The sequence below is a fragment of the Zootoca vivipara genome, chromosome 2 (genome assembly GCF_963506605.1).
Source record: "Zootoca vivipara chromosome 2, rZooViv1.1, whole genome shotgun sequence".
Lineage (NCBI taxonomy): Eukaryota > Metazoa > Chordata > Lepidosauria > Squamata > Lacertidae > Zootoca > Zootoca vivipara.
This window is the reverse complement of record NC_083277.1, coordinates 62,771,661-62,786,751: the sequence shown is the minus strand read 5'-3', so window position 1 is coordinate 62,786,751 and position 15,091 is coordinate 62,771,661. Positions and strand designations below refer to the sequence as shown.

Sequence of the window (15,091 nt, the reverse complement as noted above, 5' to 3'; positions counted from 1 at the left end):
TATAAAACAGTGGCTATGACCCAGTCTGCAAGCACTAACTTAACTTAAATCCTTGTTTCTTTGCTGCACGGCTCAATTCATGATAGAAGCTTGGGGGGATTATTCTCCACATTCCTTTACAGGCTACTTTGAACCTGAAGGATGTATGTTTTGATAACTCTGGTAGTTACCTCTGTGAAACAATTTTTGAAGGCAAACATACTTGGTACACTCTGACCATTAAAACATTGCTGATGAAGAATTGTCCAAAGAGGGCCTTGTCCTGGGATTTTTTCACTGGAATTCATTTTTATTTGCCTCACTATCATACTGGAATTGATTCCTATTTGAATTCATCATTACATAAATAAAACCATTTGAAGACTTACTTGAAATTCATCTTCCTCCTGGCCCGAGTTCTTGCAATTTACTGTTTATTTATGGACTTCACCAAGAACTCCAATTTCTACAGTAATTCAACGTGGCTGTGATGCTGGCTGGAGAGATGCAGAAAATAGTACTGAGTTAAGGTCGATTCCCCCTCCCCCCATCACTAGACGTTCATTGGTTTGGGCTGTTTCATGTCACAAAGGTGCCTTAGGGTGCTCAAATAAGATGTATTTTAGGCGTACCTGCGGCACACAAAATGTTGCTGGACTACTGCTCCCTGACCATTGGTCACACGGACTGGGGCTGTTGGGAGTTGGAGTCTGGCAACACTCACAGGGCTACAGGTCTCCCCGCCCCCTGATCTAAATCCAGAAGTGCTGGAAGAAATCCTTGCTGGGCGTTGGGGGTGGAGAGGTATGATATGATGCAGGCTTTTTTCTTTGCCGGCAGCACTGCTTGTGTCTGTGGATTTCGGTGCTTGCTCTGAGCTCATTTTGCGCCGCGTATCCACTGCTACCAGGCTGCCATGCAGATGGGCAGGGGACAACTCTGTAGGCAGAGTGGATACGCCATATGACTTCCAGGCATGGGATGTGCAACATCAGCACTTCTAATTAGGACTGGGAAGCTTTGCTGTGCTGCGGAACACACCTTAGGGAAGTGTTCCATTACGTTGCCGGAGCTTAGAGACCTTTTTTGCAAGGCAGGGAACAGACTGTTCAGTCAGGGCAAGGGGCGGGGATTGTGCTGAACATGGACTTTGAAGCCACCTAGGATTGTGCAAAATCCTGTTCCTGTCCTGTGGCAAGCAGCATATTATTTCTGTTCCTTGCAAGGCAGGAACACTTTCTCCTCTTTCCTACTGTTCATTGCATTTGTTCAGATCACCAGAAGGCCTAGTTCTCTGGGTCCACATCTTTCCCATCAGTCAGACCTTATATGCAGCTCCTATTGTTCCTCTTTCTGGAGAAAATAGCCTAGAGCAGTGGTTCCCCATTAGCTAATTCAGGGCCGGATTTAGGTTTGATGAGGCCCTAAGCTACTGAAGGTAACGAGGCCCTTTATATGTCCAGCTGTCCTTTGTCAACAACAAATTGTCGCTGCTTTTTGTGTTTAATATATGCTATATAAATTATATATTATATATAGTATATATTAATATATGCTATATAATATAAATAGGTACCGCTACAGCGGGAAAGTAAACAGCATTTCCGTGTGCTGCTCTGGTTTGCCAGAAGCGGCTTAGTCATGCTGGCCACATGACCTGGAAGCTGTACGCCATCCCTCGGCCAATAATGCGAGATGAGCACCGCAACCCCAGAGTTGGTCACGACTGGACCTAATGGTCAAGAATCCCTTTACCTTTACCTTTATATGGTAATTTATGGACCTAATAGGTATCTAAAGCCATTTGCACATAACAAAATATGTGATATTTTAGGGAGCAGGCTAGCAGGCTGGGCCCATTACTTACATCATAGGAGCCTACACAACACAAAACACTGTTGCTGTATGTAGGTTTTATTTTATTTGTTTTTTATCTTATATTTTGGAAATGTACATCCAGTTGTTGTTTTTTTTGTTTTTTGGGGCCCCCAAGAGAGTGGGGCCCTAAACTATAGCTTGTTTATCTTATACGTAAATCTGGTACTGAGCTAATTACTGAGGAACCCCTATTTTTTCAAAAGCCAAGCCACGGACTTCCTGCTTTTGAAAATTTTGATAACTCTATGGTAGTTACCTTTGCGAAACAATTTTTTGAAGAAAATGTAATAAGCAAAGGATTTTAGGTATACTAAAAAACAGACTAGGACTGAGCAATACCTGTTTTTCAGCATTGCGATATATCAGCAGCTAAACAGCCCTGTTTAGGGAAGTTTTAAATGTTTATTGCTGTATTCGGTTGGTAGCCGCCCAGAGTGGCTGGGGAAACCCAGCCAGATGGGCGGGGTATAAATATTACTATTATTACTATTGTTATTATTATTTTCTGATATATATATGTCTGAAATTGGAGATCAGACATAGGGATGAGGGAACAGTCACGGAAATCGGGTGGGAATGCGTGCAGGTCAGGCGTGGGGATGAGGGAAGGAGCAGCCATGGAGTTTGGATGGGTGGGGGGAGGAGAGGAAGTCACCTCCACTGCATGGTTTGAGTGAGAGGGGATTGGGGAGGGTGCGTGAAGCTGCCTGAGAAAAGCTGCTCCGCCTCAATGCCAGGGGAAGGTAGCACCACGGTGCCTTGAAGTGAGGGCGATCTGCTGCCGCGTTCTCTGTCACCTTGAGGCGGAACCTTGCAATCAGCTGTCCCGTTTTCTCTCAGTGTGAGGGAAGGCAGCTGCGTTATCAGCCAAGATCATCCTGCGATATCCACGGTGCCTTGAAATCGGCTGCCCTGCTTTCCCTCACGCAAGGAGCGATGGGTTGCTGCATATTGCCGAGTCAAAAATCATTGTCGCAGTGCGATTTCGAAAGCGATTTTGGCCAATATATCGAAAAGTCTCACAGCGCTGAAACAGACCATGAAATCTAGGATATTACCATGCAAAAATGACAAAAGTTTAGTTGTTGGGGAGGCAAGGAATGGGGCTTCGGACCCCCTGGATGCGTTCCGCGGACCCCCAGGAGTCCCCGGACCCCTAATTGGGAAGCACTGGCCTAGAGCTTTGTCATGCATTGCAAGCTGCAAGGCCCAAAGGACAGAGAGAGCTCTACATGCACAAATGCACCCCAGATCTATGCGGAAGTTGAGTTTCAGAGGTTTGTCTTGTTATATAATCCATGGGTCAATTTTACTTCTTTTTTACTTAGCCCTTCCTGAAGTCTTCCCTCCATGGATTTTATATCCTTGTTAAACATCTGTTGGATTCCCCCCCCCCCAATTGCGATAATATATGAGACTCCGTCCTCTTTTTCTTTCACTTGTCTGGGGCCCATGCTTTCTAGATATTCACTTACCTTTGTTACCTTGGCTTTCCATTCACTTTAATAGTTTCTATTTGTATTAGCTTTATTTCTGTTTTCTCTAGGATGCTAATCAAATGAGAATTCCAGTTCATTCGCTTTCTTGCTTAGTTCCTTGATAATACATACAACTCATTATTTGCCTTCTGAATTATTCATCTTAGTTCCAGTAAATTGTGCGTATGATTTTCAGTAAAGCAGCTGATATATTTACTTATTATAATCTGACGTTTCAGCTGTTGTTAGTCAATTCGTAATTAATTTTAACTTTGTTTGTCTTAACTTTGTAATTCAATAATCAAGTGATTAATCAATCTGTAATCCAATTCATTATGCTATCACTTTAGAGTTAGTTAGTGATTCAATTATTCATTAAATAATCACTTTGTAATCCAATTTATTGTTTTATTATTTCAGTTCAAAGTTCATTTGTTTGACTTGGCTTAGTAATTCAGTTCCTTATATGCCTATCACTTGTGTATGAAATCTTTGATCCACTCTTTCCTTATTATTTTATCATTAGTTAATTTATATCTTCAGCTTCTGTACATTCCTTGTTCCTTTCACCAAGTCCTAGTTTAACTTTGATCTTATTTCTTTCTTCGCTCCTGTAGTTCAATGTCCAGCTCCTGTAGTTCAATGTTTCTGAGCTCAATTCAAAGTGTTGGTGCTGACCTTTAAAGTCCTAAGCAGCTTTGGCCCTATATACCTGAAGGAGTGTTTCGTTTAGCCCGGACACTGAGATCCAGCTCCTTTCACACCGACGGCTCACTTCCCCTCTTTTCGCTTGTTTGTTCTTTTGCTGACTTTTGATTGTTGCCATTTTTACGTAACACTCTTGTCTTCCACGTAAACATGCTCTATGGGTAGCTCCTGAAATAGCTTGCCTGTGAGCCAAGCTGGTGAAAGTGCAAGCGGCGATGACGTCTGTATTGCATGGGACTTACACCCGCGCTAAAGCTGGCGAGCGCTTGGCTGTGGGAGAAAGGGAATGATCAAAAACTGTGAAATATTCATGACTGAAACTGATAAAAAAAGCACTTTGAAGGTATGCTTCAGCTTTTCCTTTAAAAATAAAAAATAAAGTCAGGGTAAAATCATGCTTGCTGCTGCAGGATGGGACGAACGTCTTTTCAACTGCACATAGAAATTCCTCAGAAAGATGCAATGCAAAGGTTTTGGGTTACTGATCATAGAAGTAGTCAGGTGTGTACTTACAGCATCTGGCACAGCTCAAACATCGGAGTGAAGGGTGCTGCTGTGGAGCTACAGGTTTAGTGGCCTGATCGATTTCTTGGTGCTCTGTCAAATTTTCTCTTCCCTTCCCCCACCAAATCTTCATGCCCGTCTTTCTTCATTCACTTGCCAAAACAACATGAACACATTTGGATGCTCTATAGAGAAAAAAAATAAGTATATGCAAATTGGGTTTTAATCTGCGTAATTGCGGGCATGTAGATTTGGCTTCCTTGACGTAATCGTTGTGTTTTCGAAGGGATTGTTTACAGTATGTATAACCCTTGCTATATGGCTCCAAATTATAGGTTCAAAACCCAATGTTGGCTTGTGATTGCGGCTGAAAGCTGGCTCCCTCTTTTGACAATGTGAAAGCAGACTTCCAGAATGTTACAGCTGTTCTCGGGGCAGAACATTATTTTTTTCATTTTTTTGAAAAACAGAAATTGTGATTATTGCAGTCCAGCTAATCTTATAACCATCTTGGCCACTCCTCTTTCCACCTGCTCCTCTTTTAAATTGCGGAAGGAGAACCTTTTTTCAGCCTGGAGATCACATCCTCCCCTTCCAAGGGCCTCATCCTGCGGCGGGCAAGGCAGAAATGTGCAGAGCGTTGAATGTGAAGTTTACCTTTGTACATTAGGCTAGTTTCTTCACACACAGACACATGTCTCTCTATCCTCCAGGCTAGCAAGAAACTCTTCTTGGAGTTCAAGTCCAGGCAAAAACCCTCCAAGAGGGGGCAGAGTAGGCTTGGTGAAAGTTGTGAATCGAGTAGGTGTGTGATCTGAAGGGAGTCGCTAGGGCCAAAGAGAGTGTGACCTGGAAGGCAACATTTGCCCCCCCCCCACCCCACCCCCAGGCCTGAGGTTCCCCATCCCTGTTGTAAGCAGATTAGCCAAATAGGATGTAGCATTCACTGGCCTCACCCAGTGCCTTCCATCAATACTTCCTGTTTCATTAAAAGAGAAAAAGAACCCTGCTGGGGCAGACCAAAGGCCTGCTAGGGCTGCATCCTGTTTCACACAGTGGCTAACCACATGCTTCTTGGGCATTCTGAACCACTGTTTATAGTCTACTGCCAGAATGGGTTTTTTTTAATATACCGCAGCAAAGCTTTGTTTCATGATGCTGTGGTTAAAAAAACATTCCGCAAGCCACCTAGAGAACAGTGGGCAGCTTTTATATACATTTGTGGGCAGCTTTATATACAGTAAGCCCTCAACTTACACAGGGGTTAGGTTCCGGGGATCGTGCGTAAAGCCAAAACTGCGTATCGTCAAAACCCATTGGGTGCATTGGCAGGTGGGTTTGCCCCCTTTCAGCTCCCTTAAAAATAAATAAATAAATAAATAAATAAATAAATGCCAGGTGCTTGATGCACCTAAGTTGCAACTTTACTGTACGTACAGTAAATAAAATAAGATAAAATAAATAAGCAACATGAGCAATTGTCCTCTCCTGCTGTTGTTCCGCAGCGCTTCTAATCCTAAGTTTCATCTTCTATGGGTTTTTCTGCTGACTTTTAAAAAGCCATCTAAGTTGGTGGTTGTTGCCCCATCTTGTGAGCTCTATAGTGCATGGAAAAAGTGCTTCCTTTTGCCTTTCTTGAACCTTTTATCCTTCAGTTTCATTGAATGGCTCTGGGTGCTGTAGTAAGGAAAAACCCCTATCTGTCCACTTTCCCTGCGATCACTATACATAATTAATCTTTATTGTCATTGTCCCATGCAGAACAATGAAATTGAACATCTACATCAAACTTACACAACCATCAGCATAATTACCCCCTACAAAACTCTAATACCCCTCCTGATTTACCCCCTAGAACTCTGATGCCCCTCCCTCACAGACTGCCTTTCGCTGCATTCAAAACCGAAATCGCTCTTGGATAGAAACTGTTTCTCAGGCGGCTAGTCCTGGTCTTAATGATCCTATACTGTACCTGCTTCCAGAAAGCAGAAGCTGAAAGAGATCATTTCCGGGGTGCACACTATCCTGCACAATATCTGCAGCTTTCTTATAGCACCTGGAGGCATAGATTTGATCCAGAGTGGGAAGAGTGCACCCAATTATCCTCTCCGCTGTCTTTACTACCCTAGACAGCGCTGTTATCCTGAGCTGTGCACAGTATTCCAAATTTCAGTGCACTGTTGAATTACACAGGGACCGTACAATATTGGCAAGTTTTAATTCATCCTCCATTCACACACACTGCCGTTGCAGAGTATCCGAAAATTTTTTCCTGCTCGTTTGTTTTCAGCTGTTGAGCCAGCCAGTAATGAAAATGCATAATTACATGCAGAACTTCAGTTCCTTCCAAGGATTCTGTTCGTTTCTATTTTTGTTCTGAAGAACAAAACACCCCTTCATCCTTCATATCTATTTCTTGTCTTTGAGCAAGGCCATCTAATTTTTTGGTGTTGATGGATTTCATCAGCGCAATCACATGTCGTGGTGGAATGACCTGCTGTTATCTTTGCTGTATCCACTTGTTTTGCTCGGAGGTGAACTTTAGGAGATTGATTTCTGACACTTCACAGGCTCCGTTAATGAAAGTAAAATCCAAACGGAAGAGTCTATGAAAGAAATTAACCCTTCGGACAAACATCTGTACATAATGGGGAGACTTTCCAGTGTCCATTTCAAAGAAGGCTCCTTAGGTTGTCTCCAACTAAGTTATACTCTTAAGTAGACCCACATTTAACCTAAGCCCATTGATTTTGCTGTAGGTCTTCTCCGACTATGACTTGATTAGATACAATCCCTTGACTTTTACAACCCGTGAACTTGTGATTATTTATGAAAGAAGAACTTTCATTCTGATTCTGAGATCACTTAAGGACAGATAGCTTTTCAGCATCTGTCCTCTTGACTCTGAAAAAGACATTACTTGCCCAAGGAGGTCCATGCCTCATCATACAGCAGTGAAGTCATTAGATCAGGGCAAGTGCCTTTCCGTGTTAAGCTTGGTTTCTGCAAAGCCCGGGATTGGAACAGTGTTCATATTCTCTCTCTCCCCTGCAAATGGAAATTGCATGCCAGAGTCCCTTGGTACTCCCGGGATTGGGGAGCAGAAACATTCCAAATCTGCTTTGTCGCTGGGTTGTGTTCATTTTTTGGTTTTGACGTAAATGCTTCACCTGGGAGGATGAGTGGATATAACTCTCGGTTCTTGTATTATTTATGCAGGTTGTATCAGTCTGTCAAGCTGCTGTACTCCATTGGGATCTTCTTCACTTACGCACTACAGTTCTACGTCCCTGCAGAAATAATCATTCCTACGGCCATCGCTCAGGTCCCTGAGCACTGGGCATTATGGTGCAATCTGCTGCTGAGGGCATCCTTGGTCTGCGTAACATGTGAGTAAGAGATCAGAGTGGTCGGATATTTTCCATTCCATTTTGGCACGCAATAAGTGTCCTGAACAGGGGAATTGCTAAATTATGACTGCTTGTTCTGCTTCTACTTAGTGAGATCGCTTTGCTGAGGTGTCTGAAGCGAGTAATAATGATTGCTGCTGACAAGAAGTTATTTGGTAGTTTTTTAAAAAGCCCTTGTACAGTGGTACCTCAGGTTGTGGACCGGATCCATTCTGGGGTGCCATTTGCATGTGCTTTTGCGCATGTAAGCGCGGCGAAACCCGGAACTAAACACTTCCGGGTCTGCCACGTTCGTAACCTGGAAAAACGTAACCTGCAGCGGACGCAACATGAGGTATGACAGTAAATGTGAAGGGAAAGTTGCTAGCATGGGTTTCCGTGACAAAAATCATTTCTATAACTTATTTTGAGTTGACGCCCATCTAGAGTTCCTGTCAGTTGGCAAAGGGGCAAGGCGGTTTTGAATCTCCATGGGGTCCTTCTGTGACCCCATGAAAATTGACTCTGGAGGTTTGGGAAGATCAATGTGGGAAGGATGAATTTATTCTAAAAGCCATTGACAAAAATTGTGTATAGCATAATTTTAGAACCAGAGGACAAATCAGGCACCTTTGTGGGAAAATAAAAAGGGCTTATATGGCAGGAATTGGAACATCAAAGAATGGAGATGGAGATAGGCCAAAATCCCACCAAGATTGGTTTTCATAGATATAAAAGAGAACTTCCTTAAAACACAGTATCTGTGGTATCTGACACTACATAGACCAGGCATAGGTAAACTCGGCCCTCCAGATGTTTTGGGACTACAACTCCCATCATCCCTGACCACTGGTGGTCTTAGCTAGGGATGATGGGAGTTGTCGTCCCAAAACATCTGGAGGGCCGAGTTTGCCTATGCCTGACATAGACTATGCTGGATGTATTCAGCAACACAGAATAACTGCTGAAGATGCAGAGCTACATCAGCAAATTTTACATACCATACATATTTGGAAAGCCCCATAATCTGGGTGTTTTTAAATCCCCCCCCAAAAAAAAATGGGGGGGGGGAGGAATGTTCCATTGATGTCAGAATGGTGTATTAAAATCTGGATGTTCATAATGGTATGTAAATTAAAATACTGTAAAAGAGCAAGTAACAAATAGGCAGACAAGTTTTGTTTTGACTTCTCTGTTCCCCAGCTTGAGAAGAAGTGTTGGTAGATAAAACTAAGTCTGGCAAATGTTGATCATCACTGGTCCCAAGTGTCAGAATGGTGGAAGCCTTGCATATGCTATTTAAGATCCAATATAATTTTATCTCCCAGCCAGTATCACTTGACACCACATACCGTCAATGTAATTGCTGCTGGATACAATCCAGAAGAGGCTTGTCGTAAAGGCTTCAGGCAAAGTTCATTGCTGCCATAGAATATATTCATTTTCTCCTCGCCAACGTGCACTCGTTCATGCATGTGCACACAGATGCAAAGAGCTTGCCTAACTGCAGCAGGGAGAAAGGAGGAATCTAGAAAGGATGCTGCCCGAACCTTGTCTACAGCTAAGTAGATGAAGAGTGGTATACAAATGCAATAAATAAATAAAGTATTGAAAATTAATGTTTCGAAAGAAAACAAACTCATTCAAGTATGAAATGCACGTTTAAAAAAGAATATTTAGCAAGAGAATAAAATATTATCCTAAGCATAGAACGTATCTGGTGCTGCTGCCGCCAATGGTGGGCAGTGGCTGTGGAAGCTTAGGCTCCATGACCTGGGTCTGCACTAAGAGACGTCTCTGACCTCTTCAGCAACCTCAGCTTTTGTAGCTGGAGTCAGTCCGGGCCCCTCCATTCCAGGCCATGTGGGAAAAGACCTGCATGGCTGGGAGCAGCTCTTCCAGGACTCACAGCCAAGGTGGTCTATAGCAGGGGTCACCAAACTTTTTAAGCAGGGGGCCGGTCCACTGTCCCTCAGACCTTGTGGGGGGCCGGGCTATATTTTGAAAAAAAATAATGACTGAATTCCTATGCCCCACAAATAACCCAGAGATGCCTTTTAAATAAAAGGACACATTCTACTCATGTAAAAACACCAGGCAGGCCCTACAAACAACCCAGAGATGCATTTTAAATAAAAGGACACATTCTACTCATGTAAAAACATGCTGATTCTCGGACCGTCCGCGGGACGTATTGAAAGGGCAATTGGCCTGCATCCGGCCCCCGGGCCTTAGTTTGGGAACCCCTGGTCCATAGTCTAGGCCAGAGATGTCCGACAGGTCGACCGCGAGCAACAGGTTGACCCTTGGTTGTTAGAAGTTGATCGCGGTCTCTATTTCGTCCGCGGGGGGGGGGGGAGCATTCGGCCCCTCCCCTTCCCTCTTTCCTTTATCCGCGCATGATTTCAAGAACGGAAGATGGAGTTTCTGCTGGCGGGATGACTTACTGTTCATCTATTTATGTCGCAGGTGCCCCCCAAAAGTGGCAGAAGTATTTGCGCCCCCCCCTAAAAAATGCTCAACAACTTTGAGCTGCACCCCTAAAAAGATAGACAATTTAGACTTGGCTCCCCCCAAAAAGTACAACAACTTTGACCTGCCAATTTTTTTATTCTGTGAGTAGATCGCAGAACTGCCAATTTTTTTATTCTGTGATCGCAGTCTCTTGGGAGTTGGATGTCCCTGGTCTAGACTAATCCAATGAATGCTGGTTTTTTCCCCCTAATGGGCACAATTAGAATCAGAAGCCAAATTCTGCAACAGAAACGGATGCATCAGTCCAAGGGTGCTTCACAGCACCATTGGAGATCACAGATGTGCAAGAGTTTGAGCATTTGTGCTGTAACTGAAGCTGCCATTACATCACAGATTGCATAGAGTGCTCAAAGAGATTTCATTTTTGATCTAAGAAAGTAACTGGTTTGCAGGCAGAAGTATTGTATTATATATTACAATGAGACTATCTAACCCACTGAAAAGAAATTTCACCAAAACAAAATTCCTTTTGAGGAGGATGAGTTAGGACTGTCACCTAAGCCAGGTCTCCACACTTCTTGATTTGGTGTTGTGTTGAACGGGAAGTATAAGAACAGCACTGATATCCTGAAGCCGATTCGGCAGATCCTGCCGTCAGTTTGTTTATCAGATTGCTCTCCTTCTGTGGCACAGATGGCTGTAGCAGTGATGCTCCAGTCCTCTCAGCACTTTTTGCATTCATACTGCAAGTTCAGGAGTTCAAGTTTTTGCCCCTTACAATGCACTGTCTTCATAAAGATTTATCCCATCTATTTATCCCATTTATCCCATCTCCAAGTTTATTTTTCAGTTATATTAATTCCTTCCTTTCCATGTTTATTCTCAAATGACTTAGTGTTCCTCCTTTGAAACTGAGTCACAGAAAAGATGTGGTTAGCAAAAAGGGGTGTTAAAGCTGCTTGCCTTGCTTTCTTTTTTATCTCCTCTTTGAATGAAGTGTAATCTTAGAATGCAGGCAGTTGTATTTTATAAGATGACCCAACCGGGGAGATGGGTTTTTAACAGTTTGGCATGCTAGAAACATGTATGTGTTAAACGGGAGTTCTTGTACAGTTGTCGCTTGCTGCATGTGAAGAAAACTCTACACATACGTTCTGCTGGTGTAGACTTCGCATCATATGCAAGGTTTGACTTCATGAAAAGTAAACCATTCACTATAAGAAAAATGCTTCTAGTCCTCATCACCGTGGAGAGCTTTTAAAAACAAGAGCAGTTTCTGGCCCAAACTAGAGGGAGGTTGAAAATAATTTTGGCATTGATGGAACAGATCTGGTAAGATACCCATTGCCTAAAGCGATACAGAAATGAAATGAAGAATAATAATAACTTGAGAGATAATCAGCACCTGCTAGGAATGTAAGACCAGACTTGAGCAGTGGGTAGGCTGCAATTCAAGTTTTGTCCTGAGTTTTGTTGGCTGCAGAGTGATGACAAGAGTGGTACAGATAATGGCTCAGCATTCTAGTCCAGAGACCCTAGTTTCTAGGTCCATGGTGCCTTATGCTTTCATCTTCTCCTACCATGGACCTTCTATTTCTAACAACAACAAAAGAGAGAGAGAAAAAATCTCCTAAATGTAGCTCTGCTTTGCATGGCTTATTTTTTTGTTCACACTTGGTTTTGCCAGGTGGACTGGAGACACAATTCTGAAATAGAACCCTCTGATTTAGAAAGTAATCTCTTTGCCTACAGACCTCACTTACCTGAGAGTAAATTCCCACTGAATTAAACTCAAGGAAGCGTGTAGGATTGCACTGTCAGTCACTCCTATTACAGTGGAACACTGCTGTGCCCCTGAATACCACAAGTGGATGGAGTGCTTTTGGGCTCACGTCCCGCTTTTTAGCTTCTCGTATGCATCTGGTTGGACACTGAGCGAGCAGGATACTAGACTACTGGCCTGATCCAGCAAGTCTCTTCTTACATTTTTGTCAGCCTTGGTCGGAAAGCCAACAGGATGGTGGGTGCAGGTTCATGTAACTGAGAAAGATGGGCTTTGGTGAATCCAGAGCCAAACAAAAGGGAAGGGCAAAGATTTAAGGAGATGGATTTAGGTAGCCGATGGCATGTGGTTGCAAATGATTCCCCCGGATGTGGTGGTGGTGGTGGGGAGTAGACCTGTGCTGGAAAGATGCTCAGGGCAAGGGCGCTTTCCATTCTAGAAGATATCCCTGATTGGTTTTGTGCCGTCAGAGGCAAGGAAGTAAAAGCTTATTGGGCTCTCAGCAAGGATAAAAGCAATTAAGTGGGTTGCATGAATATTACTTGAAATGATCTCCTGGCCTCAAAGCATGTCTGCGTCACTGCTTGGGTGTCTGAAGAGAGGATGTAATTTTGGGTTTTGAAGTGCTAAGCAAAGGGAAAGAGAGGTCTAGTTTAAAAGCCCTTTGAATTGCTATCTATGGAAAGCATAACCGCTGTCTCCTGGGGGCTAAAGAGCTGCAGCTGGGTAATTTAGTTTTGCTGCCTATCTGTTTTTATTTTTTTTAAGTGGGCGTTAAAATCCTGTTTGCTGTGAAATGAAACAATTGGTTGAGTCATAAAGGGGCTCATGACGCTGTGTTTTGACAGGCAGCTAATCCGCTGGTCCTGCTGAGCACTCCCCGGTGGGGGCTGTGTCTTGAGAGGATGGAGGGAAGGTAGAGATGAAAGGGAGAACATGAATCCGCTTCCGCTTATTTCCCCTTGCTATCAGCGTGTTCCTCCTCTTAACCCACAGCCATAGTCTTTCCCCTTTCGAGGGCACCTTCAGTAGCTGTTTGTGCACCCTGGCCTTCCTGTGCACGCTTATTTAAAAAGTTAGGCCCTTAGTCATGAAAAATGGAGAGCCCACATTTCAGTCCTCCTCAAAACCTGCTTTCTTAAGTCAAAACAAGCTTTTGCTTTGTAAGGCAAAATCTGAGAGGTGTGCTGTGGGTGGGGAAGGCAATTGTCAAAGTTTCACACAAGCTCCTTCCCAGGTGTTTCCAGGTCAGCTTGTCTCTTCGATGTCACACACAATGCACTGCTTTCATATAAAATGAAAATAAGATTATCTTCAAAATGAATTCCCACGTTGTTTTTGTTTTTTACTTGGACGTCTCTTTGGTAGATACATGTGTGGATAATGTTGAGAAATGGCCAGACAATCTTCTTCTTCTTCTTTGGCGATCACTCGTAGCCGATTAAGATTGTCTTCCATAAACACGGTTTTAACAATGCGTCCGTAAGTGACTGTGGAGGCCAGTTCTGGATCCACACCTCCTTCCACAGTGGGGACATTGGTTTCCAGGCGGGAGTTGATCACGGTGTGGATTTGCCAAGCGTGCCTTCCTCTTAGCATCTTTCTCCCTTGCGTCCTGAGATCGAGTTTCTTCAAAGCCCATGACGCCTTTGGTAAAGGCTGTTCTCCAACTGGAGCGCTTGCAGGCCAGTGTTTCCCAGTTGTCAGTGTTTATACTACATTTTTAACGATTTGCCTTGAGACAGCCTTTAAACCTCCAGACAATACTGTGTTCTGGTCCCAAGGCAGTGGAGTTCAACGGAAGTTGCTTGCCCTCAACCCCTGTCCCCGTCAAATAGCTACCATTGAATAATTGTGGGGGGAAGGCACCTTCTGTTGTGTCTGTGTTCTGGCACCAAGAGTGTAAGGCAGGCATGTCAAACCTGCGGCCCTCCAGATGTTTTGGACTACAATTCCCATCTTCCCCAACCACTGGTCCTGCTAGCTAGGGATCATGGGAGTTGTAGGCCAAAACATCTGGAGGGCCGCAGGTTTGACATGCCTGGTGTAAGGCATCCATTAGAACACTGGGCTTTGGTCAATGATGTCCGGCTGTGGTTCTGGAAGGGCAGGACTTTGGAGTAAAGACCAAAACTCCACTCAGCTGAATGAGGAAGAGTGTCCCCAAACAGAGCAGAGTTGGCTTGCCACATGTTGAAGCAGGTGAACTGATGCACCGCCCCAGGCTATTAAATTCAGTGTTCAAAATTATGTAACTTGCACCCATGATCTCCTCCACTAGTGGCTAAACCTAGGCTTCTGAAAAACTCACAAGTACTGCAGCCCTATTTTGTCTCCAGCAGACTACAGTCAGAGGTTCTCTGGGTCTGGACATGGAATGCCCATCTAATTGTCATAGTGAATGGTCAATCATTGATGGCTTTCAAGTCAAGTTGACACATGGGAGCTTGAAACTTTAGATGCATTAGCTGATAGGGGTCCTTGCATACACTAAACAGAGAATGTATGCATTTTTGATTTGCTGTTGTAAGCTTCCCTAAGGCTGGAGGAGCGTCTGTGACTTGTTTGCTTGCTGCTTTAAAATCGAACTCCATCACAGTGAACTGCTGCATCCCTTGGAAGCTTCCACCTTGTCAATCACAGGGAATCCGTGGCACAGCAGAGGTTGCTGGGCACCACTTCTCATCAACCTTTACCAGTATGACTAATGGTTAGATATTATGGGAATTGGAGCTCAATAACATCTAAAGAGGGCCACAGGCTTCCCATCCCTCATCTAAAAAAAGTATTCAAATAAGTTCTCACCCCACCCCAATACCCCACCACCGTGTCACCTATAAAGCAGCTAAGTCTTTCATTTTAAAATACTGCATTATTGCTTGCCTCCCTCTCACAAT

The 15,091-nt window shown here is 43.8% G+C and overlaps 1 protein-coding gene across 3 annotated transcripts in view; it reads left to right on the top strand.

Moving 5' to 3' along the window:
- Window positions 1–15,091, top strand: part of LOC118080440 (proton-coupled amino acid transporter 1-like) — a 47,613-nt gene that overhangs the window by 19,268 nt on the left and 13,254 nt on the right. For all 3 annotated transcript variants that reach the window (XM_035105699.2, XM_060271629.1, XM_035105698.2), the window contains one exon: window positions 7,767–7,936. In XM_035105699.2, the coding sequence (XP_034961590.1) occupies window positions 7,767–7,936 (170 nt within the window). The remainder of the gene's footprint in view (window positions 1–7,766; window positions 7,937–15,091) is intronic.